Genomic DNA, 25,588 nt, shown 5'->3' on the forward strand with positions numbered 1-25,588 from the left:
GGAAAGAAGAGAATTTATTGCTTTAACTGGATACAAGGAGAAGGTCAGAGGAGATAATTCTACCAGACCAACTCAAAGTGTTACAATTTTCTTAGTACTTATATAGGTGGGGTTGTGTACCTATGTGCAGCATAGCATTGGCCTAAGTCTACAGGTAACTAATTTTGTTTCAACTAGAAGGTCAGAGGCCAAGAAAATGCTTGCTAAATCCAATTAAGCTGTGAGGGCCCCAGTACTTTCAAGGCCTGTCTACTGTGATACCAGAGTGATTACTTATTTTCATTTTAAATATTTTTAAAATTTTTATTTGTTTGAGACAGGATCTTGCTCTGTCGCCCAGGCTGAAGTGCAATGGTTCAATCTTGGCTAACTGCAACCTCCATCTCTTGGATATGAGCCATTATTATGCCTCAGCCTCCTGAGTAGCTGGGACTACATGTACGTGTCACTACGGCCAGCTAATTTGGGTATTTTTAGTAGAGATGGGGTTTCACCATGTTGGCCAGGCTGGTCTCCAACTCCTGACCTCAGGTGATCTGTCTGCCTGAGCCTCCCAAAGTGCTGGGATTACAGGTGTGAGCCACCATGCCCTGCCACTGAAGTGATTATTTCTATTTTACCTCATTTACAGCTTGGTCCAGAGATGCCTCAGACTCTCTAATAAATCTATTCAAACAGCCGCCTCTGTTACCTTGAGTCATCTCAGATTTCATGGACCCCGGACAGGTCCTACTCTAGGAATGTAAATATGTCTTAACTATTTTGGCTTGTTACGGAGAAGGCTTTGGAAGGCTCCTAGTGGTCATATATTTCATTTTTAGCTTTGATGTCTGGGCACCGATTTCCCTAGGCTTAACTATTTGCTCAATGTTAAGGCAGTGCAGTGGAAATTCATCTATGTAACTGGAGTGCTATGCAGGCTTGTCTGTGTAACTGTCATGCAGGTCTGTCTGTGTGACTGTCAGAGAGAACTGGCCTGCCACAAGATCATGGGAGGATCAGAAAGCCCTGGTGGTAATGTGAGGGATTGAAGAATGGCTTTGCTGAAAATTATCAAAATACTCCCTTTTTTTTTTTCTTGCTCTGTTATCTAGGCTGGAGTGCAGTGGCACAATCATGGCTCACTGCAGCCTCTATCTCCTGGGCTCACGTGATCCTCCCGCTTCAGTCTCCCAAGTAGCTGGGACCACAGGCATGTGCCACCATACTCGGCTAATTTGCTTTTATTTTTTTTGCAGAGACAAGGTTTCACTATGTTGCCCAGGCTGGTCTCACTGAACTCCTGGGCTCAAGTGATCTTCCTGCATTGAAATCCCAAAGTGCTGGAATTACAGATGTGAGCCACTGCACCTGGCCAATATTTTAACAACTAGTACACTTATACTAGTATATATTGGTGGTGTATTGTTAAGAGTAGGTGGCTAGGCAGACATGAGTAGGGCAGGAGAGGGCCCCCCACAACCAGGAATGTCAGGTGATTATCAGGTGATGGTCAAGTTTTTGTTACATGTCTCTCTAAAATAACACTTGGTTGCAGCCAGCACCAGGGAAAGGCATTCTCCAAATAGATAAAAAACACCTGGAGGTGGTGATCTGCAGCTTCTCAGTAAGATCTCAGAAGCTGTGTTGAGTGGGCTCAAGCATGAGCACTGAGAGGCAAAATGGTGGAGTCTAACTGACATATTACAGGTATTGATCGACTTACGACCTATGCAACTTACGACCATTCGACTTTACGACCACAATCGCTAGCCACGACTGCTCCGCGTCTGGCAGCACAAACGTTGCCCAGCTGGGCGTACGACAGTGCGGGACAATAAACATATTGTCCTATATCATAACATTATTAGTCATTTTCTTGCCTTTCTTACTAAACTGTGAGTGGTTTATATCCCTCTATCTTTAACAATATTAGAACATACTAAGTTTAAATTATATTTGAACAAGATAACCAGATGACATCTTTTATGATGAATGCTACATATTTGTATCCCATGGAAAGTCACATAAAATTGTGATGATTTACTTTTCTATTTACAATGATAATAAATAAATACCTGGCAACTAGTCCTTTTTAATCCTAAGACTTAACATAGTTCACTCTTCTGCTTTTCAAAACTCAACATGTGCCGTGGTTTTTCACTTCAAACCATAGACCACCGTGGTTCAGTGATCTGTGAATATTCCACAGTTTTACACAAGGCTGCGCCTTTACCACAAGTTAAGGTGGCTTTTTAAAAATGAGATTTGACAAGAATGCTTTCATAATAAGCATTCAGATCAACCTTTACTACTGGTAATGCAGTGTTTTACTTAAACCTGACGAATGTAAAAATAAGAAACAAAATGGTGTAGAGATGATACAAATGGCATAAAATGAACAAAGAAAATTATGATATATAACAATGAAAGAAAATTATGATAAAATATGACTTAAAGATTTTTATAACATCATTTCACATTACTGTACATATAGCCTACTCAACTCACGACCAAATCGTGTTACGACCGATCTGTCGGAACCAATCGTGGTCGTAAGTCAAGCACTAGCTGTACCTTCCTCTAGGAACACTGGACTGGTAGGAAAAAATGCCCCAAAGGAGCATGTGCACAACTTCAGTAAACACACTGCATATGTGTCCCTCCCAAATGCTAGTAGGCTACTGTACATGCCGACGGCCCACCCTAAGGGAAGAAGAAACACAAACCCTGGAATCTATGCCAATGTATAAAACCCTAAGTCAGGTTTGGACATGGCACTTGGATGGCTCAAGTCGCCCACCTGGCCCTTACCCAAGTGTACTTTACTTCCTTTCAATCCTGCTCTAAAAAAATTTTTTTTGAGACAGAATCTCACTCTGTCACCCAGCCTGGAGTGCAGTGGTGCAATCTCAGCTCACTGCAACCTCTGGCTCCCGGGCTCAAGTGATTCTCCTGCCTCAGCCTCCTAAGTAGTTGGGATTATAGGTGTGTGCTACCATACCTGGCTAATTTTTCTATTTTTAGTAGAGATGGGGTTTCAACATGTTGTCCAGGCTAGTCTCGAACTCCAGAACTCAGGTGATCTACTTGCCTTGGGCTCCCAAAGTACTGGGATTACAGGTGTGAGCCACTGTTTCCGGTTTAAACATTTTTTTTTTTTTTTTTTTTTTGGGACGGAGTTTTTGCTCTTGTTACCCAGGCTGGAGTGCAATGGCGCGATCTCGGCTCACCGCAACCTCCGCCTCCTGGGTTCAGGCAATTCTCCTGCCTCAGCCTCCTGAGTCGCTGGGATTACAGGCACGCGCCACCACGCCCAGCTAATTTTTTTCTGTATTTTTAGTAGAGATGGGGTTTCACCATGTTGACCAGGATGGTCTCGATCTCTTGACCTCGTGATCCACCCGCCTCGGCCTCCCAAAGTCCTGGGATTACAGGCTTGAGCCACCGCGCCTGGCCCCGGTTTAAACATTTTAAATAAACTTTTATTTCTGCTTTAAAACTTGCCTCAGTCTCTCCTGCCTTGTGCCCCTTGGCCAAATTCACTCCTCTAAGGAGGCAAAAAGCTAGTTGCTGCAGAACTGTACAGATTCACTGCTGCTAAGAGTACCACCCTTGGTTCTATTTATTTATTTTTTTAATCCCAATAGCTGAATTATGTGGCAGAAAGAGAATTCTGAGTAAAAGAAGAAGGAAAGAAAAGATAATGCCATTTTGAGCAGTGATGAGCACCAGATGTGAAGGCAGAGAATATCAAAACTAATATAAACATTTTGCCTCGGAAATTTTTTTCTCATTCTTATCCTCCTTCTCTTCCTAACCACAAGTTTCGTTGCTCCCAGGACCCATAATCAAAGTAATGTTAAGTTCTAGGTCAATTAACAGAAAACCAATTTGCCAAAAGCTCATACACGAAGTGACTTATTTGCCCAGTAACCAATATACTAAAAGTCAATTCACCTGAAATCAGATTCACTGAAGACCAATTAGTCAAATTCACCAAATTCATTTGTTTCCTAAAAATCATTTTGAATATGATGGATCAGCAAGGTTAAGAAGACTATGAGGACCTAAGGAACCAGGGTGCTGGGGCTTCCTCACTCTCTTCCTGCCCTTATAATTTATCCTTTCTTGTCCACGAGGCTCACTCTCTACCCTTGGGTCTCCTCCTCTTTGAACCTCTTGGACTCTGCGCCTCTGGGGCTGCCCAGCTGGTCTGAGTCATACACTGACTAACACAATCTGTTCTTCTCACAGTGTTAGCCCCCTATTCCTTGCTCTAGCTCCCTCCAGCTGCAGCAGCAGGCAACTGGGATGGGGAAGAAACGAACATTACTTAAAGTGCTGATACTACTGAAATATCCAAAAGCTGTTAAATAAAAACCATCCAATTAGAACTGATACAAACTTTTGAGTCAAAGAAGTTTTTGATATCAAATGGCAAGTTTGGTTAATCTGACAAAGTTTAATGGAAAGTTGGAAGTTTTCTAAAACTGTTAAATGTTGGAACTGTTCTTTAAAAGGCTTTGTAAACAGATAAAAAAGAAATCAAATAAATAGGAAAATTCCCATTGGAAATTCTGGCAATGTTCAGAAGAAAAATAAGTTCATCAGTAGACTAAATTTCCTTAATAACTTTGAATAAATTGAACATTTCTTTCTTTCTTTCTTTTTTAAATTGAACATTTCTTAAACTGCATGAAGCTGAGAGGTTACAGACAGAGTAGTGAGGGGGCACGCCCACCTAAAGTCACCAAGGCACACTTCACATGCTGGCCAGAAAACAAATAAACAAATACCAACATAGCAAAACTAATAAAAACAAATAATCTCTACATTCTAAAATTTCAATTTATATCAAACTGCATCTATATAAAGACATGTATAGGAAAATCTATAAGACAATACTTACTTATGAAAAACACTTAAGAAAGTAAAATTTGATATGGGTGATTTTTTTTTTTTTTTTTTGAGATGGAGTTTTGCTCTTGTTTACCAGGCTGGAGTGCAATGGTACAATCTCGGCTCACTGCAACCTCCACCTCCCAGTTCAAGCAATTCTCCTGCCTCAGCCTCCTGTGTAGCTGGGATTACAGGCATGTGCCACCACACCTGGCTAATTTCGTATTTTTAGTAGAGATGGGGTTTCTCCACGTTAGTCAGGCTGGTCTCAAGCTCCTGACCTTGGGCGATCCACCCACCTCTGCCTCCCAAAGTGCTGGGATTACAGGTGTGAGCCACCACGCCCAGCCTGGTATGGGTGATTTTTAAAAATTGTGTATACAAATATATATTTATCTTCAGAGAAACTTTTAAAAACAGTAAACATATACATATGTAGGAAGATTTATTTCAAATTCTTAATACCTATGTTAGAAATGAACTTTTTTTTTTTTTTTTTTTTTGGAGATGGAGTTTCACTCATGTTACCCAGGCTGGAGTGCAATGGCGCGATCTCGGCTCACCGCAACCTCCGCCTCCTGGGTTCAGGCAATTCTCCTGCCTCAGCCTCCTGAGTAGCTGGGATTACAGGCACGCACCACCATGCCCAGCTAATTTTTTGTATTTTTGGTAGAGACGGGGTTTCACCATGTTGACCAGGATGGTCTCGATCTCTTGACCTCGTGATCCACCCGCCTCGGCCTCCCAAAGTGCTGGGATTACAGGCTTGAGCCACCGCGCCCGGCCAGAAATGAACTTGTAAACAGTTTGATAGGAATTTAGAGAAAGAACAGCTATAAATCATAGTTTTATTTACATATTTTTAAAATAGCTAGGATTTCTACCGACTTTTTTGTAGACCACAACATGATAAGCATTGTTAAAAGAAAATAAATAAATAAATAAATAAATAAAGGCTAGGAAACAGCAGACAGTATAAATTATAAGTTTCTCTAATATATTATTTGTTATTAAATTTATAAATAATCTCCAAATAGCATTTGTTAGAGGTCAGACTGACAGATTTTTACATATAGAACTATATAGTGAACACAACAAAAATCTATATACCCACCATTCAAATTTTACAAATACTAATATTGTACTTCTAATTTTCTTATAAAATAAAAGAAACATTTTTGCTGAAGTTGCTATCACATTTTTATTCTTCCCCAGACCCATTCTCCTCTCTGGGAGGAGAGTGTGTATGCCAGAAAGCCAGGAAGCACTCAGAGAATTATAAGGATGTGTTTTTAAAAAAAAGAGCCGGTTTAAGGGAGATTTCATTAGCCAGATTTAAGGTTAAAAAGAAGAAAAGGGGCTGGGCACAGAGGCTCACACCTATAATCCCAGCACTTTGGGAGGCCGAGGTGGGCGGATCATGAGGTCAAGAGACCGAAACCATCCTGGCCAACATGGTGAAACCCCATTTCTACTTAAAAAAAAAAAAAAGGTAGAGGATTATAACATATTGAGTAATAACATTAATTGAAACCCCAAAGGTCATAGTATTTTTTTTTTTTTTTTTCCCAGATGGAGTCTCACTGTGTTGCCTAGGCTAGAGTGCAGTGGTGTGATCTTGGCTCACCAAAACCTCTACTTCTTGGGTTTAAGTGATTCTCTTGCCTCAGCCTCTCGAGTAGCTGGGATTACAGGCATGTGCCATGATGCCTGGCTAATTTTTTTTCTGTATTTTTTTTAGTAGAGATCACCACGTAGGCCAGGCTGATCTTGAACTCCTGACCTCAACTGATCCACCCACCTCAGCTTCCCAAAGTTCTGGATTACAGGCCTGTGGGCCACCACGCCCAGCCCATAGTGGCAATTTATTTTTTTAAAGCAGGGAGGTAAATTTCTTCTTTATAGAAAAATGCCAACTAGTAAATATAGAAGCAATGATGGAATCAGAAAAGCCATTTAAAAGGTGATTCATGCAAACATCATCAATAAATACCTAAAATCACTCAGTGAAAAGTTTCAGGAACAGGCCGGGGCGGGGGATCCCATGCTTTGAAAGTGTTGTATCAGTTACTACTAATAATAAATAGTAAAGGGGGAAATTATCTTTACAATTTGCCTTATTTTAGTGAGGTAGAGCTTCTTTTCATGTTTATTGGCTATTCAGGTGTCCTCTGATGCTCATATTCTTTGCCTATTTTTCTTCTTTTTTTGTTTTTTGAGACAGAGACACAGTCTCACTCTGACGCCCAGCCTGGAGTGCAGCAACACCATCTCAGCTCACTGCAACCTCTGCCTTCCTGGTTCAGGCAGTTCATTACGCATCAGCCTCTCGAGTAGCTGAGATTACAGGTGTGCACCACCACGCTCAGCTAATTTTTGTAATTTTAGTAGAGATAGGGTTTCATCATGTTGGCCAGGCTGCTCTCGAACTCCTGACTTCAGGAGATCCACCCGTCTCAGCCTCCCAAAGTGCTGGGATTACAGGTATGAGCCACCATGCCAGGCTCTTTGCCTGTTTTTCCGTTGGCTTGTTTATGCTTTACTAATTGAGTTGGATAAATTCTTCATATACTTTGGACACTGTAATGCAAATATCTTTACTGAGTCTGCAATTTATATACGGGACATTTTGTATAACAAAACCTTTGATTTCAATATACTTAAATATCTTAATCTTTGTCTTTATTATTTGCATGTTTTAAGGAACATTTAATATATCTTTCCCTATTCTTAGGATCATAAAGATGGCCTCCTATATTTTCCTCTAAATTCTGAATTCTATTCAGTTTGTTTATCTGAGGAGCTGAACGGTGAGTACTAAAACTGTTGGACAACAATGTTAACTTTTGGTTCTAAGGGGGTTTCCAGCTTTATGTGAAGTCTCCTTTCAACATGATAAATAATTGAGAGTTGCTATTTAAAACCATACATGATAAAGTTGTTATAGTTTTAGGATTTTAAAAAATAGAAAAGAGTAAGGCATAAAATCTTACATGAGTGAACAAAGCTTCCTTCCTTAACTCTTCAGAACTGTCATTTGGAGTCCAAGCTTCAGCAAACTGCAGGAAATCCCATTTTTCCTTATCACCTTCCTCAGCCTGAATTTTTTCCTTTTTACCATTCAGTGTGCTCCCTGTAACTTGAGCCTACAAGAGGAAAAAATACATGAATTTTACAACAGTTTGCCTCACAGCTGAAATTCACTAAGTAACTTAATTTTGAATTTAAATCATAAGCTACCCACTAAGAAAATCTTATGTTCCAACATATGGGCTTTAGTAATGTAATTATAATAAGCCTCCCAACCAACTGAATGGATCCCTCCTCTTGGCCAAGAGCATCCAAAGTAACCTAAAACAGGCCAGGCGGAGTGGCTCATGCCCGTAATACCCAGCACTTTGGGAGGCCAAGGAAGGTTGATCACCTGAGGTCAGGAGTTTGAGACCAGCCTGGCCAACATGGTGAAATCCCATCTCTGCTAAAAATACAAAAATTAGCTGGGCATGGTGGCAGGCGCCTGTGATTCCAGCTCCTTGGGAGGCTGAGGCAGCAGAGTCACTTGAACTCAGAAGGCAGAGGTTGCAGTGAGCCAATATCTTGTCACTGCACTTCAGCCTGGGTGACAGAGCAAGACACCATCTCAAAAAAGCTGACCAGCATTAACATTAAAACAAGGATCTTAAGACAAAGCAGACTCCATGCAGCAGTAAGACATCAACATGACAGATAGCAGGCCCTAAAACAAACTGAAGTGTTTCATTCCCCAAAATATTTCTTTACTATGAAATGGCCCTGCAGAGCTGTCTCTTGTGGGGAAAATTTACATTCTGTAGAGAATCCCTTTTCCTTTCCAGGTCTTTATCTTGATCCAGGAGAAAATTAACTAAGGAGTCTGGCACCTTTTAAAGTCTAATAAGAAACATTTACAATCTATTCTGTCTGAAGCCTGCTACCTGGAAGCTTTACCAGCATAAGAACCTTGGTCTCCACAACCCCTTATCTTAACCCAGATATTCCAAGATTTCAGATAAACTCTTTCAACCAACTGCCAATCAGAAAAAATCTGCATCCACCTGTGATCTGTAATCAATGCCTCCCTCCACCACACCTTGTATAAAACCAAGCTGTAGCCCAACCAAGGCACAAGTTCTCAGAATCTCCTGGGGCTGTGTCATCAGCCATGGTCACTCACATCTGGCTCAGAATAAATCTCTTCAAATGTTTACAGTCTGACTCTTCATTGACATCCTCATCTGTTTTCTGTTGCTTATAACAGAATATCTGAAATTATGTAATGTATAAAGAAAATGAACTTATTTCTTACAGTTATGGAAGCTGAGAAGTTAAGGTTGAGGGCCACATCTGGTGAGGACTTTTGGGGTTGGGTACCTGCAGAGTTCTGAGACAGCACAGGCCATCTCATGTGGAGGGGCTGAGTGGTGCTAGCTTAGGTCTCTCTTCCTCTTCCTATAAAGCTACCAGTCCCACTCTTATGACAGTTTATTAATTCCTTAATTCATGAATGGGTTAATCCATTCATGAGGCAGAGCCCTCATTACCCAATCACCTCTTTGTCTTTCTTTTTTTTTTGAGAAGAGGGTGGGAAAGAAGGCCAATCACCTCTTAATGGCCCACATCTCAATACCGCTACAGCGGGGATTAAGTTTCTAAGCAAATTTTAGAGGAAATGAACATTCAAACCATAGCAATAATTATCCAGAATTATAATCCATTACCTAGTCAATGGTTTCATGCTTAATGAGAAAATGGTCTTAGTTGGGAAGTTATACTATTCACTTTCTTCATAAAAACTTTTATTCTAATATTTATATACTTTGGAACTTAACCAACATATGACTGGCCATTTTGAGCATCTATATTCAGGGCTTGAAAAACACTGCACTGAAAAACAGTGCTATGGGCTGAATGTTTGTATCCCCCCAAATTCATATGTTAAAATCCTAACTCCCAGTGTTGATGGTGTTCAGAGGTGGGGCTTTTGGGAGGTGATTAGGTCATGAGGGTGGAGCCCTCATGAATGGCCTTAGTCCCCTATAAAAGAGATCCAGAGAGCTTTCTTGCCCTCTTTCCACAATGAGAAAGCAGTAGTCAGCAACTTGGAAGAGGGTCCTCACCAGAACTCAACCACACTGGCATCCAAATCTCAGATTTTTAGCCTCCAAAAGTATGAGAAATGAATTTCTATTGTTTACAAACCACCCAATTATGGTACTTTGTTATGGCTGCCCAAACTAACTCAGATATAATCAATCATTTTTTTTTCTTGAGACAATGTCTTGCACTGTCACCTCGACTGGAGTGCAATGGCACGATCTCAGCTCACTGTAACCTCCTCCTCCTGGGTTCAAGCAATTCTCCTGCCTCAGCCTCCCAAGTAGTGGGGATTACAGGCAACTACCACCAAGCCCAGCTAATGTTTTATATTTTTATAGTAGAGACAGGGTTTTGCCATGTTGGCCAGGCTGGTCTCGAACTCCTGACCTAGGGGATCCGCCTGCCTTTGGCCTCCCAAAGTGCTGGGATTACAGGCTTGAGCCACCACACCCAGCCAGAAATCAGCTAAGCCTTGGTCAAGTCCTTTCTACAACGCTGTTAAGACTGAGAAGAGACAGCTGAGAGGATGGAGGAAGCAATGTCATTCCTACATTTTCCAGAGTCTGGGTACAGGCTATCTTCTGTCCAAAATTATCTGGGAACTCAAGAATTCTTCTGGAAAGGGTTTATTCTTAGGTTACACAAAGGACTTGGGGCTTGAAATAGTATATTCTCTTGCTAGCCAACTCCATTGCTGTAGCCTCTAAAGCAGTAGAAGGGCTTGGAAGATAATAGAAATACATGGAAATTCATGCCCTTCTTATTACAGAAGATATAGCAGGCAAGGTACTACTACTGAAGACTTTTCTTAACTTGGTCTCTATTATCATTATTATCTTGATGCATGGAAGTATCCTTTGCCTGAAAACACTAAAACTCAGCCTCTTAACTCACATAGGCTATGGATCATCAAAAGTAAGCAGCTAATTTGGTTTAAATTCAAGCTTTACCTTGCGATTCAACATTCCCCACATAAGGGTGTCTAGAGTTCCATTTGCAATAAGGTAGTGAATATTCACGGAACTGCACTGGCCAATTCTGTGAGCTCGGTCTTCTGCTTGTTTTATATGTCCAGGGTCCCAATACAACTCGGCAAAAACAACATGACTTGCTGCAGTAAATGTTAATCCCTAAGTGGAATAAAGCAAAAAAATTGAGATGCAAATAAATTGAGAATGTAACACACAGCCATATATAAGAAACTCTTTCGGAACATGTTAAATGGAGAACACTGAAGGACTTGAAAAGAAATTAGTTGTTTATTTTAGGCCAAATTAAGATTTAATTCATGAAAGGCAAATGAAGAACATTTAAATAGTTTTCAAATGTGTTTCTTGTAGTTCACCTACAAAAAAAAAGGTATTTCAAAATGTCAAAAGTTAGCTTGATGGAAGTATATAAACTAAATCACTTTATTCTTATGATGACTAGATTCACATTACCACTGGAAAACCTAATAAAATACCTTATAAATGAGGATATAATTCCTAACACATGGTATCCATAGCAACTAGGCAGAGAGCATTTACATCTTCTTTAATTCACACTGTCATGTTATAAAGCAAGAAAATCACGTCTTTGGTCATACTATTTTCTTCCTGTGAAATTTCTCATGTTATATTCTGAAAACCTGAAATTTACTGCCTATGTCTCAATATATACAGTGCAATTGCATTTTCATGAATTTCAAATACTGTGACATAAAAAATATAACTAAATCTGGCTTTATAATCAATATATGAAATAATGCAAATATCTTCAAACTAAAAAATGTGTCAAACTAAAAAATGTGTCAAAAATGCATGACTTTAATGTTGGTAGGCTGCATGAAATGAGAACCATGCTTATGCTATTGCCATATAGCAGTAAAATGACATTAGGTGGTAAACAGAAATATCTGTTTTTTTTGAGCATCATCTAATCAATGCTGTTTGTTGTTCACATGCACCAAACTCCTGTGAGTGATCTTTGTGACTGCTATGCTAGCATTTTAGTATGTTATTTTCACTTAAAATGTTTTCATATCACATAACAAAATCATACTAACATTAATTAAATGGTGGTACTAGTTCTCAAGCTGAAAAATTCACTGAAAATCAGTCTCTCTGAAAAATAAGTTAGAGGTAATGAAAACACAGACCAGACCCAAACATGTTAAACTGTGCTGCTATTTAGGACTGAAAATGCCACAGAATATTAGAAATAATGCTGAAAAAATAAAAAGTAGTATTTAAAGAGAGACATCTTTAATTTTATAAAAAGCATCATTTGGCTATACAAGCATAAAGGGAAAATACGTTGGCAAGATCAATACCATTCTAAGCAGCTATTAAACTATAATGTAAGATTCACAGTACCAAGAACAAAGACCTTTCTACTTTCCTTTATTCCTATGGAGATATCAGTCCTCAAGTATATCAGTCTTGACTTATATCGGGTCTTCAGAAATACAGCCTTGAATAAAATGTAAGTGCCCATACATTATTAATTTCAAAAGGTCCTAGACTCTGCTGTCTGGCTTTCTCCTACTTAGCACCTCCTCAGCTCTAAGTACTTCATTTCTAATTCTAAGCTCTTTTTGATGATATTCTCTATGGCTGGAATAGTCTAACAGATATATAACTGGTTATTAGAAGTTTAACTGAACATGCGGGAAGTGTTGAAACAACCCTCCTTTTGGTTAGAACTCCCAGTGAGTTGTGGAACTGCTTCATCCTCATAAAGCTTCTCTCTATACACAATTTCACATACTTCAATTAGCTGGGTAAAAGCAGATCTTTGGCATGCATCAGTTTGGTCAAATAGCAGTATGCTCAATTACTTTTCCCTATGTTAAACATCCTAGCTTAGACATTCACAACAAAGTATTTTAGAATGTTAGCAGAAAAACAGTCCAGAGGATCCCCTCTTATATAGTGTGGCAGAGACTGCCATTACTTTCCCTAATATCTATCCCTCTCTTATTCCTTTGTAACATAACACCCAATGTTAAGCAGGGCCACCTGGAATAAAGGCTACTCTTCACAGCTTCCCTTGAAGTTAGGTGTGGTTGTGGGACTAACTACAAGACAGTGAGATGCAATGTGCTTTTTTCCAGGCAGCTGCTTGGACTGCAGATGTGATGAAGCTCTAGCAGCCCTTTTATTGAAGAGATACTTGCTAGGCCAGGTGTGGTGGCTCATACCTGTAATCCTAGCACTTTGGGAAGCTGAGGCAGGCAGATCACAAGGTCAGGAGTTTGAGACCAGCCTGGCTAACATGGTGAAACCCCGTCTCTACTAAAAATATAAAAATTAAGTAGGCATGGTGGCGGGTGCCTGTAATTCCAGCTACTCGAGAGGCTGAGGCCTGAGAACAGTTTGAACCCAGGATGTGGAGGTTGCAGTGAGCCGAGATCATGCCATTGCACTCCAGCCTGGGTGACAGGGCAAGACTGTCTCAAAAAAAAAAAGAAAAAAAGAAAGAGATACTCACTAGGACTAGTAAAGCAGAAAGCCAGAAGGGGCGTGGGTCCTAACGACTTCGTGCAAACACCATGCTAGGCCTGGACAGTCTACATAAAAGAATGAAACTTAGTGTATTTAAGTCAGTCTTAATCGGAATTTTTGTTTACTTGCCCCCGAACTTAATCCTAAGGGACAAAATGGGGCATTCCATAAAAAGTCCTGAGACAGAAGAGTTCTTTTCCCCCAGGCCACCTTGCCACACAGATCCTAATGCAACACAACCAAGTAAGTGAAGGGCTGGCTATAAGACAGGTATGAGAAAAGCCTATACAAATTCAAAGGAAGGAAAAAAGGTCACAAATATATTATGATTGAATTAACTATATTCTTCTTACTCTTCTTTGAAAGTATATCCTTTCAAAACCATTCTTTCCTTGAAAATTTAGGAAGATCTGTGTTAAAGACGTTGAGGCCTCTTTCTGTTATACTTTCTAGCAGTCTCTGAAGAAGAATTAATGTTTATTATACGAGTCATCCAGATATAAAGTTACGAGTTTACAAACCAAAGTTATAGTGAATGGCCTTTTTTTGTATTTCAATGACACTTCATTGCCAAATTTAGACCTGAAATTTCTTACCTGGCCAGCAGCCTGAATGCTTAGGATAGCCACACGAGTGTTAGGATCCTTTTGAAACTGATTAACCAGATGTATTCTTTCTGAAGATGAAACACTTCCATCTATCCTAATGTAACGAGTCTAGCAACAACAAGGGAAATAGCAAAATTAGGACAAGCCCCTATATGCCCATCTAATTTTATAAATTTTACAGCTTATTTTTATGGTCACATAAAAAAATGGAACTTGGTTAAGATGACAGATTGGTAAATGTTATACAAAAAGAATCTTAACCAAGTTTTTAAATAGCTTCTTATAACAATTTCTTATTATTTCAATCTTTTAAGCTACTTGAGAGTAGCATCTATGTCTAATTCATCTTCATCCCATCAATGTCAAGGACAAGGCCTTGTATACAGCAGAAGCTCCACAAATCTTTTATGAATTCAGCTAATGCTGTCTTCAGTAAAATTCTATGTAAATTGACATGCTAACTATAAACCATGGATCAGACTAACTCTAATGTTATAAAATCACTAATTCTAAAGTGAAAATAAAGCCAGGCATGTGAAAAAGGAGAAAGATGACTCTGCCCACATATTACGGATTCATGGAAAGCAGTGAGTACGTTTCCGAAATACTGCAAATATTAACTGGGAAAATAGAGCTTTTAATCTATTATTTGAATTCTGGTTTTTCACATTATTAAACTTAAAAGAAATATGTGATATGGTCATATCCAGTGAGGTGGGGAACTGAAGCACTCATACACATTTTTAAAAAGTAGGAAAACATTAAATGTTAAACTAAACATTGTTGTCTTTAAGAATGATTTGAGTTGAGAAAAGGGTGTTATTATGTGTTAAAATAATGACTTCTAAAAAGAAGTCATTATTCAACTTATAAAAATAGTAAGTTCTAAATTTCAAAAAAACATTCATATATGCACTTTTATAGAAGCTATAGCCTTAAATATTGGAACATATGAATATTCACTTTTATAAGGGAATATCCAAGTTAATTATTAAGTAGAATGTTCTGTATTAACATTCTCTCCTCATAGAGCAAGTATAAACAGACTAGTGAACCATTTAATATCCATTAAGGAAGACTATAAAATCACCTGAGGGTCTTTCTAAAGAAAATACATTGTCAGGGTAGGGAGAATTTGGGAAAAATTGACCTCCAACCCCATGAATATCTACATTTTTAACTCTTAGTAAAGCTAAATTCGATTCTAAACATATAAGTAAAATGGATCTGAGAAAAAAAGGCTGCTATACTTGGAATAAATCCCAGTAGTTTCAAGGTATAATGGAATCAGAATAAGAAAAATATTATGAATCTAATATCTTGCCCAATCATTTAAAAATAGTATTAAGTTTAATTAACTCTTAGAGGGTGTTTTTCAGAAACTATATGATAACCAGTGAGAAAGTACCTTTTAATATATAGCACTTTATTATATTCTAAATCTTCCCATGAAGGAAACACTAGAATTATTTCTTTGGTAATGTTAATGAACATATTAACTAATGTTTAAACAATGTATACTGTTTTTATCTTTGATAGAAACAAAGGAAGATGTTGTTACTCGCTGGTGGACTATTGGAAATCAAGGTAGACTTAAGAAGATGCAGTAAGCCACATGGCTTGATGGAGCTTAACCTGATAAATTACTTGGGCTATATGTTTCAAATATATCTACACTAAATTTTAATAATAATTTTCCACAGACTATACTGCCTGGAAATTTAATGGTATGACTGCAGTTGGACACTAAAATTGGCCAAATTCATTCTTTCTTTCCTCTCTCTGTCACCAACATTCAAAGACCTTCATGTATGTAAATAAAAAAAGTTTAACGTTAAACTGCCTCCACCACTCTGAAACGGTATAACCAGGAACAAAAATGAAATTCACATTATAGCCTGTCATGGCAGTGTAGCTTTAATCAATCCAGATAATTTGATCAGTGAAAAATTGTCAGATCAGTTAAGAAAAGAAAAAATGTAATAGTATATCATCTTATAATGTTAATATAATTTTCAAGAAAAATGTGTAATAATTTATACGTCACCAACTAAAGAAGACAAAAAAACAATTATGAGACTACAACTGATGTTTAGTATACTAAAAATATGTGTTCTAAAAAGTATTTAATTAAAAAATGGCAACATACCTTATTTTCGATGACTGCTTCTGTGCAAGCCTGGAGCATGCTTAAATGGTGAGCAAAAACCAGAAATTTAAGCGAATCATTCTGAAGCATCATCTTAATATAATCCTTTACAGCACCTGCCTAAAAGTTAAACCTTATTAGTATCATAAAAATGATTATTTAAAATTTATGTCACTTTTAATAAAGCAAGATAAATGGCTTAAAAATGAGTAAATATGAACTTTTAGCTGCATTGTTCTCTAGGTAGCCTAAGGAAGCAGAAGCCCACATGTAAGGAAGATGTGAAAGAAGAGGGACCTGAGCAGTTAAATGAGAGCAAGACAAAAACTAGAAGAATTAAAAAACAAGACGATGGGTTTCAATGGAAACGGGTAGTCAAGTAGGCGACGAACAAGAAGGAGTTGGCAGTTTTGTTTAGAAGGTGATTTTCAAAAAAGTTTATATAGAAGACTAAATAGAACATAGTTAAGAAGAAAACAGAAGGCAAAAAAATCAGATGAAGAGCCTGTTTTTTTAAAGGGAAGACTGAAAAGAGTAAGAAATCAGGGACTGAAGCTTAAGGTTTAAGGAAAGCTTTTTTTGTTGCTGTTTTTCTTTTTTAACTTAAGAAACTTAGGTAGACTTACAAATAGGCAGGTCAAATACACAGATTAAGAGAAATGGAAATGAGGTATACTTACAAATAGACTTACAAATACACAGATTAAAAGAAATGGAAATGAGGTCACTTAGCTTATCTCTGGGATGGAGAGGGTTCCAGAAGAGGCTGGAGTGATGGGATGAAGACAATAGTAGTGAGGTCTGAGAGAAAAGGGGGACATACAGAACAACTGTGAGGCAGGAGGAAGAAAATTAAGAAAGTTCAGATTAACAGGTAACTTGAGGTCAAGTTACTTAGTAAGAGTGAAAAATCAGTTTGGTATGAATTAAACAGGAATTAAAGAGGATAGCATGAATTAAGTGTAAAATATGAATATATGTATCTTTTAACTTTTAAAAACTGGTTATTTAGAAATTTTGGAAAAAGATATACCAGGCTGACCACATTTAGCTTCTGCTCCTTCTCAATGCTATGTTTAAAAGATAGTGAAGTGCATAGGGACAAGGAGGATTGGAGAAAAGTCAATAGCAACAAAACTTTGGAAGCTAAGAAGTAGATAATGTCTGATAACTGATAAACCAATATGACAGATTCTAACTAGAAATGAAGAAGCACTTGGTTTATACTGCAGTCATCTAAAAAGGCTCAGAAAATAACACAACTGAAATGGGGACAGGAGTGTGGCTAGAATAGGAGGGCCTGCTGAAAGAATGTTTAAGTAGTTGATTATGTATAATACTGCTATTTACCTTCTCTCTACCTATTCCAACAATAGGTAACTACCATAACCTTTCTGGTAGAAAACTACAGACTTGGCCAGGCGCAGCGGCTCATGCCTGTAATCCCAGCACTATGGCAGGCTGATGAGGCAGGCGGATCATGAGGTTAGGAGATCGAGACCATCCTGGCTAACACAGTGAAACTCCGTCTCTGCTAAAAATATAAAAAATTAGCCAGGCATGGTGGCACGCACCTGTTGTCTCAGCTACTTGGGAGGCTGAGGTTGCAGTGGCACTGCACTCCAGCCTGGGTGACAGAGCAAGACTCCATCAAAAAATAAAAATAAAAAAAAAAATAATAAAACTACAGACTTATTCTCTGGAGAGGATAAAATAGAGGGTATTTAAATAGAGGAATCCTATATTGATGATAGGTATATCCTACAAAACTCATAGGGATTACATGAAAGTTACAAAATAAATGCTGAGATCTTCCCCTCTCTCTCAGCCTTTTTACCCCATACTTCCCAAAACAGAAAAACAGGCTTATATCATTCAGGCAAGAGAGGAGAATCACAAATTCTTTTCTAAGGAATCTGACCAGCCAAGAGAAAAAATTGAAGATATGGCTATCAGGGGTTTCCCAAGGAGACATCCCATTCAGATCACCATTTATTGAAGGCCATAGTCTACAAATCGTGTACATCCACAGAGCTTCCAGTCAGTGTTTAGTGTCTTTCTTGTAAATATAAGCAACCAGCCAAAGATCAACAGACATTTGTAGAAAGCCACATGAATGAACAGATCAAATATACAGAGCTAAGAAAACTGGAATAGATTGTATTTGTAAAGCAAGATCAGTATGCTATAAAAAATATATATATATATTATCTATATATAAAGAATATATAAAATATTCTTTATATATATTATATATATATATATATAAAGAAGAGAAGAAAGTAATCTCAGAAATTAAGAAAAAATAGTAGAAATTGATAATTGCTTATCAAGCTAAGGAAATCTCCCAGAAAGTAGATAGAAAATAACAAAGAAAATATAAAATATAGACCAGATGTGGTCGCAGCTCACGCCTGTAATTCCAGCACTTTGGGAGGCCAAGTCGTGCAATCTTGGCTCACTGCAACCTCCGCCTCCCAGGTTCAAGCGGTTCTCTTGCCTCAGCCTCCCAAGTAGCTGGAATTACAGACATGTGCCACCATGTCCAGTTAATTTTTTGCATTTTTAGTAGAGACGGGGTTTCACCATGTTGGTCAGGCTGGTCTCGATATCCTGACCTTGTGATCTGCCCACCACAGCCTTCCAAAGAGCTGTGATTACAGGCATGAGCCACCGCCGACAGCCGAAAAGATTTCACACAATCAAAATAGAATAACAATTCTGAATTGTACTGGACTTCCCAATACCAATACTAGAAATGAGAGAAAATTATTTCCTCAAATTTTATACCAAGCTAACTAAAAATCAGGTAGAACAAAGATATTTTCAAATATGCAAGGAACACAAATAATTTGCTTCCAATATATCCTTTCTTGGGAGGCTACTGGAGAAAATGCTCCAGCAAAATAAGGAAGTAAAGAAAGAAAGAAAATTATGTAAAGGAAAGAGATGAAAATCTTCAGGATTAGAGCTCTACAGCAGGCCTAAAGAGTAACAGCTCAGATTGGAGCTTATCAGAAGGGACCAGGGGAAATTTCTTTAACAAGATGAGATTTATATAATGCTCACTGTTTAAAGATATTGGAAGGAGATTAAATAACTAGGGGAAACTTTGAGGATGGATTAGTGATAACTACATAGAAAACTGATAAAAGAAGAAAAACCTTTATAATTATTAATGCCAAAGAAAATAAAGTGACTTGTGGAAGAAAAACATATCCATAGCATACTACATTTCACCTGTAAATGTTGTAAATGTGGTTCTAATAATAAAGATTGTGAATACTGATCAAGCCAAAATTAGTAATAAGTTGCTATAAAATCAGTAAAACTATGACTAGCACTTTCATAGAAGGATAGAAATAACAGAAAGATATGTGTGTGAGAGTCAGGCAATGGAAGACAGGGCTGAAATTTTATCTCCCGTATTATGACAGCTAAAATTACAAAGCAAACAGAAATACGAAGTAAGCAGCAATATAAGTATGGTGTTGAGGGATTTGAAGTAAATACTAAAAAACAAAAAAACAAAAAAAAAACAAACAAAAAAAACAGCTCAAAGAAAAGGTTTTTGCCTTTGGGAAATAAGGTTAGGGGACGCTTATTTTTTGGAATGGCTGACCCTGATCATTAAACTATATAATACTATGTAGCTTTGGTAATAATAAAAGAATTATGAAGGAAGCATTTCAAAACTGAAAAATACCTACTTAAAATTCATGCATATGACTGTAAAGTCAAAAGACAAATTCAGCAAACTACATTTTGATGTCTAAGTTTTCTAAACAATAGAAATTCATCATACAATGAGAGTAGAGGCTGTTAAGAACTTTAGCCCTGGATTTCAGTGCGTCAGAAAGTGGAAATGAAGTACTGTCAAAACAAGGAGCTATAAATTCCGGATATGCTGTCATGGCAACTAAACCACTTTAATAAAGTGCATGTTTGCCTAAAGAGCTATATTTACTGTGATAAGTCTTTTAAAATGTACATGTCAAGTTGGAGTACTTTTAAGGTACATTCATTACTATCCAGTCCAGACTTACAAACTATATAATTGCCAAACCTCTAGTCTCAGATGGATTCACCTTCCTCTTCACAAGTGAGCAATTTTTGTCAGAGCCTCCTCCACTCATATATCATCTGCTTCCATCACAACCAGAGCTGCTGATGCCAAAGCTCAAGCCCCCACTTTTCCCACTCCTTTCCACTAGTGCTTCAAAAAGATTTACGGTTACTAACATTATTGTAAAGTTCAACTACATAACTAGCTAAATAGGCTCTTAGGACTAATACAGCAACTTAACCATCATTTGTGATATTGCTTTTCAGGAGAAAATGTGTTTGGAATACCAAAACATCAAAAGTAACAAATGAACTTTTAGGATTTTCTTAGGTTCTTAAGTTGGGGATTAAATAGATCTTCATTTTAAAATGTACTATGCATGCATTTTAACTATCTTTATTTTATTCTAATAAAAACTATCACTGCATTGTCAGATTTTAAATGATCTAAACAGAAATTTGCTTCCAAACTATCTTAAGTACGTAGTATGTAGAATGGCAGGTCCTCATAATAATCAGCAGCTTGGTTATGCCAGTTCAGGTTTCACAGAAGTTGCAGAAAATGCATGTGTTCAAAACTCTATTTTATTTTACTAGAACTGATCTGTTGGTAATGAGCCTGTTAGTCAAAGGTCTAATTTAAGCAATTAATGAAGACTATACATTATATCTTATTTAAAGAAATACAGCAATGAAGAGAATATCCTTGTTTTTTTAATCAGTGAAGAAGTACACATTATACTTTCTGAAGTAAAAGTAGTTAAAGAAAAACCTATATTGCACTAAAGACCGGACAAAAGTTACTTGATTTCAAATTGTTGGCTTTTAATAAAATAATAATAATTTAAAAAATGAAAGACAAAAACATCAAACCTGACGTATGACAAAGACTCTCCTTTGACCTAGCTTTAGTTAGACTCTGCTGAGCCCCCTTCTCAATTAAACCTTCACATTGGCCTTCTGTGTCCATCTTGTCCTTGCCAGGTCTGCATAGCCCAGTCTTTTTTTTTATTTATTTTTTAATTTTTTGAGAGGGAGTCTCATTCTGTTGCTCAGGCTGGAGTGCAGTGGCATGATCTTGGCTGACTGCAACCTCTGCCTCCTGGTTTCAAGTGATTCTCCTGCCTCGGCCTCACAAGTAGCTGGGATTATAGGCATGCGCCACCATGCCTGGCTGATTTTGTATTTTTAGTAGGGATGGAGTTTCGCCATGTTGGCCAGGCTGGTCTCAAACTCCTGACCTCAAGTGATCTGCCTGCCTTGGCCTCCCAAAGTGCTGGGATTACAGGTGTGAGCCATCACACCTGGCAGAGCCCAGTCTTACTTAGTAAGAGTCCTGCTAAGTCATTTCAGTGAAAATCCCCCAACTCTTGATAATGGATCTAGTTCCTCAGTCTGCACCTTTGATGTATAAGCCCTTGACCTGTCTTTAGCAAGAATCCTATTATCCTTGATGTCTCCTCTTAGTAATTTTCCATTCATCAACTCTCTCAACCTACTCCCTGGCTATAAATCTCCACTGTCCTTGTATTTGGAATTGAGCTCAACCTCTCTCCTCTACTGCAAAAGAGTTGACCTCTACTGCAATAGTCTTGACTAGTCTTCACTACTGTTTTACCAAATCAGAATCCTCTTTCTCCTAACAGCCGTAACTTGTAGCTAAGAGTGTGAGCACAAAGCAAGCTTCCCTTTAAATCTTCGAGTCCTCAGAATTCAATCAAATGACGTTTGTTCGGGTATCTCATGACCTTTTAAGCTCTTTTTTTAAGCTCTTTTAATGCCTTCTTAATTAGTCACAGGTGAATTGTGCTTGGTCTAGGCAAACCTAGCGTTTTCATTGCCCCTGTAAATGATTCCGACTAATATGACAACCTGAGGAGTCTGCTGGGGGTTTCAAAAAACATCCTCACTGACAAAGGCACTCTTAGGAATGATTTTCCTGGCTTTGCATGTTATAGGCTGCATTTGATATCTGATATCCCGGAAGGCAGCAGTTATCTTGGGGCAATAATAGGAGCTGTAGAGGGCAAGCAGTGAACTGGGTCAGGCAACAAAATGACAAAAGAACCTAGGCTCTCTCTCTTTTAACAAAAATAGCATCACTGGAATATAATTCACATACCATAAAATTCACTTTTTTAAAGTGTACAATTCAATGGCTTTTTGTACATTTGCAGAGTTGTATATCACCACAACAATCAATTTTAGGACCTTTTCATTACCCTAAATAGAATTCCTTCAACTTTCAGCTGTCACACCATGGTTCCCCATCATTTCAGCTCCAGGTAAACACTAATCAACTTTCTGTCTCTATGGATTTAACTCTTTTAGACATTTCATATAAATTGAATCAGATAATACATGTTTCCTGAGACAGCTTCTTTAACTTAGCATAATGGTTTTCAGTCCATGTTATAACATACTTCAGTACTTCATTTCTTTTTAATGTCAAATAATATTCCATTGTATGAATATATATGCATTTTATTTATCCATTCAGTTGATACACTATTATTTTTATTCATTTATCTAACTCACCTTACACTGTTCCTTACTAACTTATTTATTTTGTGATAGTTGATTTACCTTTTATCCTTTACAATTATCTTAAATAAGCAAAGGCAAGTACCAAAGTAAAGGAGACTATGCATTGTTTATTTACTACCTGACTAGCTTCTGCAGCCCACCACAAAAGGAAGGCTAGACATTGTCTTCCAGTAGTCCTTCCCCTTTTGCCAATAGTTTTTAATTTAGAAACTCTTTCATCAACCTGAAAAAATATTTTCAAATCTGTTAGTAAACATTTTCAAATCTGGTAAAAGACAGCCTTCAGGAGAAGACTGGCAGTTTCCATACCATAATGTCAAGGCTTTGAATATTTTTACAGAGCTTCATGCCTAAATTTTCCAAAAGAAAACAATAGTTTCACTTCAAAAGATGGTTCCAGTAAACTATCAAAAGTATTATTTTCTGCCAGGTACGGTGGCTCACACCTGTAATCCCAGCAGTTTGGGAGGCCAAGGCAGGCGGATCAGGAGATTGGGACCATCCTGGCCAGCACTGTGAAACCCCATCTCTACTAAAAATACAAAAAAATTAGCTGGGCATGATGGTGCACACCTGTAGTTCCAGCTCCTCGGGAGGCTGACGCAGGAGAATTGCTTCAACCCAGGAGGTACAGAATGCAGTGAGCTGAGATCGCGCCACTGCACTACAGCCTGGGCGACAGTACGAGACTCTGTCTCAAAAATAAAAAGTATTATTTTCTTGTCTCAAAGAATGTTTTATTTCCTTATAAATATATCTGCAAATACAAATCTAAAACCTCAAATGTATTTATCTTTTGACACTGGTGGAGTTCCCCAAGCAGTGCAGCGGAAAGTAGATGGGATACAATACCCTGTGAAGAGGACAATTCCAGTTTTATATCTTAACCAACACAATTTTACACAAAAACCTGGGATCCTAAATCTCCCATAAGCTTTTCAGAACAAGTTATAATAAAAGAATCATTATCAATCAGCAAGGATAGATAAGAGAGACCATTCCCATGAATGACATAATTCCATTTATCCAAAACTTACCCAAACTTTGACAAAGTAAAGCCAATAGCATGATGAACTTCAAAAAAGTTATTTTCATGGAAGTTTGATCATAAAAGTCATTGATCAAAACAGCTAATCTAGGCTGGGCACAGCGACACATGTCTATAATCCCAGCATTTTGGAAGCCTGAGGCGGGAGGACTGCTCAAGCCCAGGAGTTTAAGACCAGCCTCAGCAACACAGTGGGAGCCTGTCTACAAAAAATTTAAAAATTAGCTGGGTGTGGTGGCATGTGTGTCTACAGTCCCAGCTACTTAGGAGGCTGACTCAGAAGGATTGCTTGAGCCTGCGAGGATGAAGCTGCAGGGAGCTATGACTGTGCCACTGCACTCCGGCCTGGGTGACAGCGTGAAGTTCTGTCTCAAACAAAATAGCTAATCTAATTCTTTTAAAACTGAATTCAATTTTTAAAAATATTCTTGATTTATTTCTAACTCCATCCACTAGTCATATCAATAAGATAATCAACTTTGTCCTAGTAAAGTACAGAATAAACCTTATTTGGAGAGGTTTATTTATTTACTCATGAATAAACCTTATTTGGGTGTTAAAAATCAAAATACACAGAATTTACAGACTTTAAAGTCTGTATCTTCTCCATGCCTATCCAGGGATGTTGAAAATTCACCAACAGGGAGCCAGGCATGATGGCTCATGCCTGTAGTCCCAGCTACTCAGGAAGCTGCGGTGGGAGGATTGCTTGAGGCCAGAAGTTAGAGGATGCCATGATCACACCACTATACTCCAGCCTGGACAACAGAGGAAGACCCTGACCCTTAAAAAAATCGCTAATAGAAAAATAAGTAACACATTAATTCATGGTTATTAATAAATATTATATCTATTTAGCTATCCTTGTAGAATGATGGCTGAGCACATGAACTCTGGAGACAGACAGTCTGGGTTTGAATCCTGGCTCCATTATTTACAATGTGAGAGACATTGAGCAAGTAATTTAATCTCTGTGCTTTAATTTTCTCACTATAAAAGAAGAGAAAAGTAACTACACTGCATAGGGTTGTGGTGAAAATTAAATAGGTTAGCCCACGAAATCTGCCTGGATTAGTGCTTGGCACATAGTATACATTATATAAGTGTTAGTTCTTATTAGCCTATTTCTCCAGCAAATTGCAAAAACAATTTCAACCTCTCCTCTTCCACTTGCTTCGAAATCACAGCCTATGACTCCTGGTTCTCAAACCATCCCTTGCCCAAAGAAAATAGAATCAACACCTGAGAATTCTGTTACATTTGCTTACTTTTTTTACTCATCCTCACTTCCTTTCCTTTTGTAACAAGAGAGGTTATTTCTTCTTTTTCTATGGTAAACTCCTCTATTTGTGATTCCAACCTACCAATTCTCACCACCTCAAAAACTTTGCAACACTCCTTCTCAAGTGGACATTTCCTTCTTTAATAAAGCCTTCCTCCATGCCACATTTCCATATAGCTAATACACTCTTTCCTCCTCTAAAATAGTAACATTATTATTTTATGTGCACTTTATTGATCATTGCTATTTCCTGCTAATGCTGAAGAGGCAGTGTGTCCCCAGTTCAGAGCCAGAGATCCTTCCGAAACTACAGAACTGGCAAAACAAGAAGCACTCTTCAGTCTCATATCTTCCCAGACCCTGTGCAGCAGGGAATACTTGCAGTGGCCTCATTATACCTCACCG

The 25,588-nt window shown here is 38.0% G+C and overlaps 1 protein-coding gene across 8 annotated transcripts in view; it reads right to left on the reverse strand.

The window, feature by feature from the left end:
• The window catches only part of ZRANB3 (zinc finger RANBP2-type containing 3), a 286,620-nt gene that overhangs the window by 66,777 nt on the left and 194,255 nt on the right, over nucleotides 1-25,588 (reverse strand). For 7 of the 8 annotated variants that reach the window (XM_032250718.1, XM_032250720.1, XM_032250717.1 and 4 more), the window contains 4 exons: nucleotides 16,242-16,361; nucleotides 14,081-14,200; nucleotides 10,947-11,126; nucleotides 7,875-8,027 (listed from right to left, as the gene is read on the reverse strand). In XM_032250718.1, coding sequence (XP_032106609.1) covers nucleotides 7,875-8,027; nucleotides 10,947-11,126; nucleotides 14,081-14,200; nucleotides 16,242-16,361 — 573 coding nt within the window. The remainder of the gene's footprint in view (nucleotides 1-7,874; nucleotides 8,028-10,946; nucleotides 11,127-14,080; nucleotides 14,201-16,241; nucleotides 16,362-25,588) is intronic. The other variant, XM_032250721.1, reaches the window with a different exon arrangement.

Source organism: Sapajus apella, unplaced genomic scaffold (assembly GCF_009761245.1).
Source record: "Sapajus apella isolate SASKATOON/1434 unplaced genomic scaffold, GSC_monkey_1.0 scaffold72, whole genome shotgun sequence".
In the NCBI taxonomy this organism is placed as follows: Eukaryota; Metazoa; Chordata; class Mammalia; order Primates; family Cebidae; genus Sapajus; species Sapajus apella.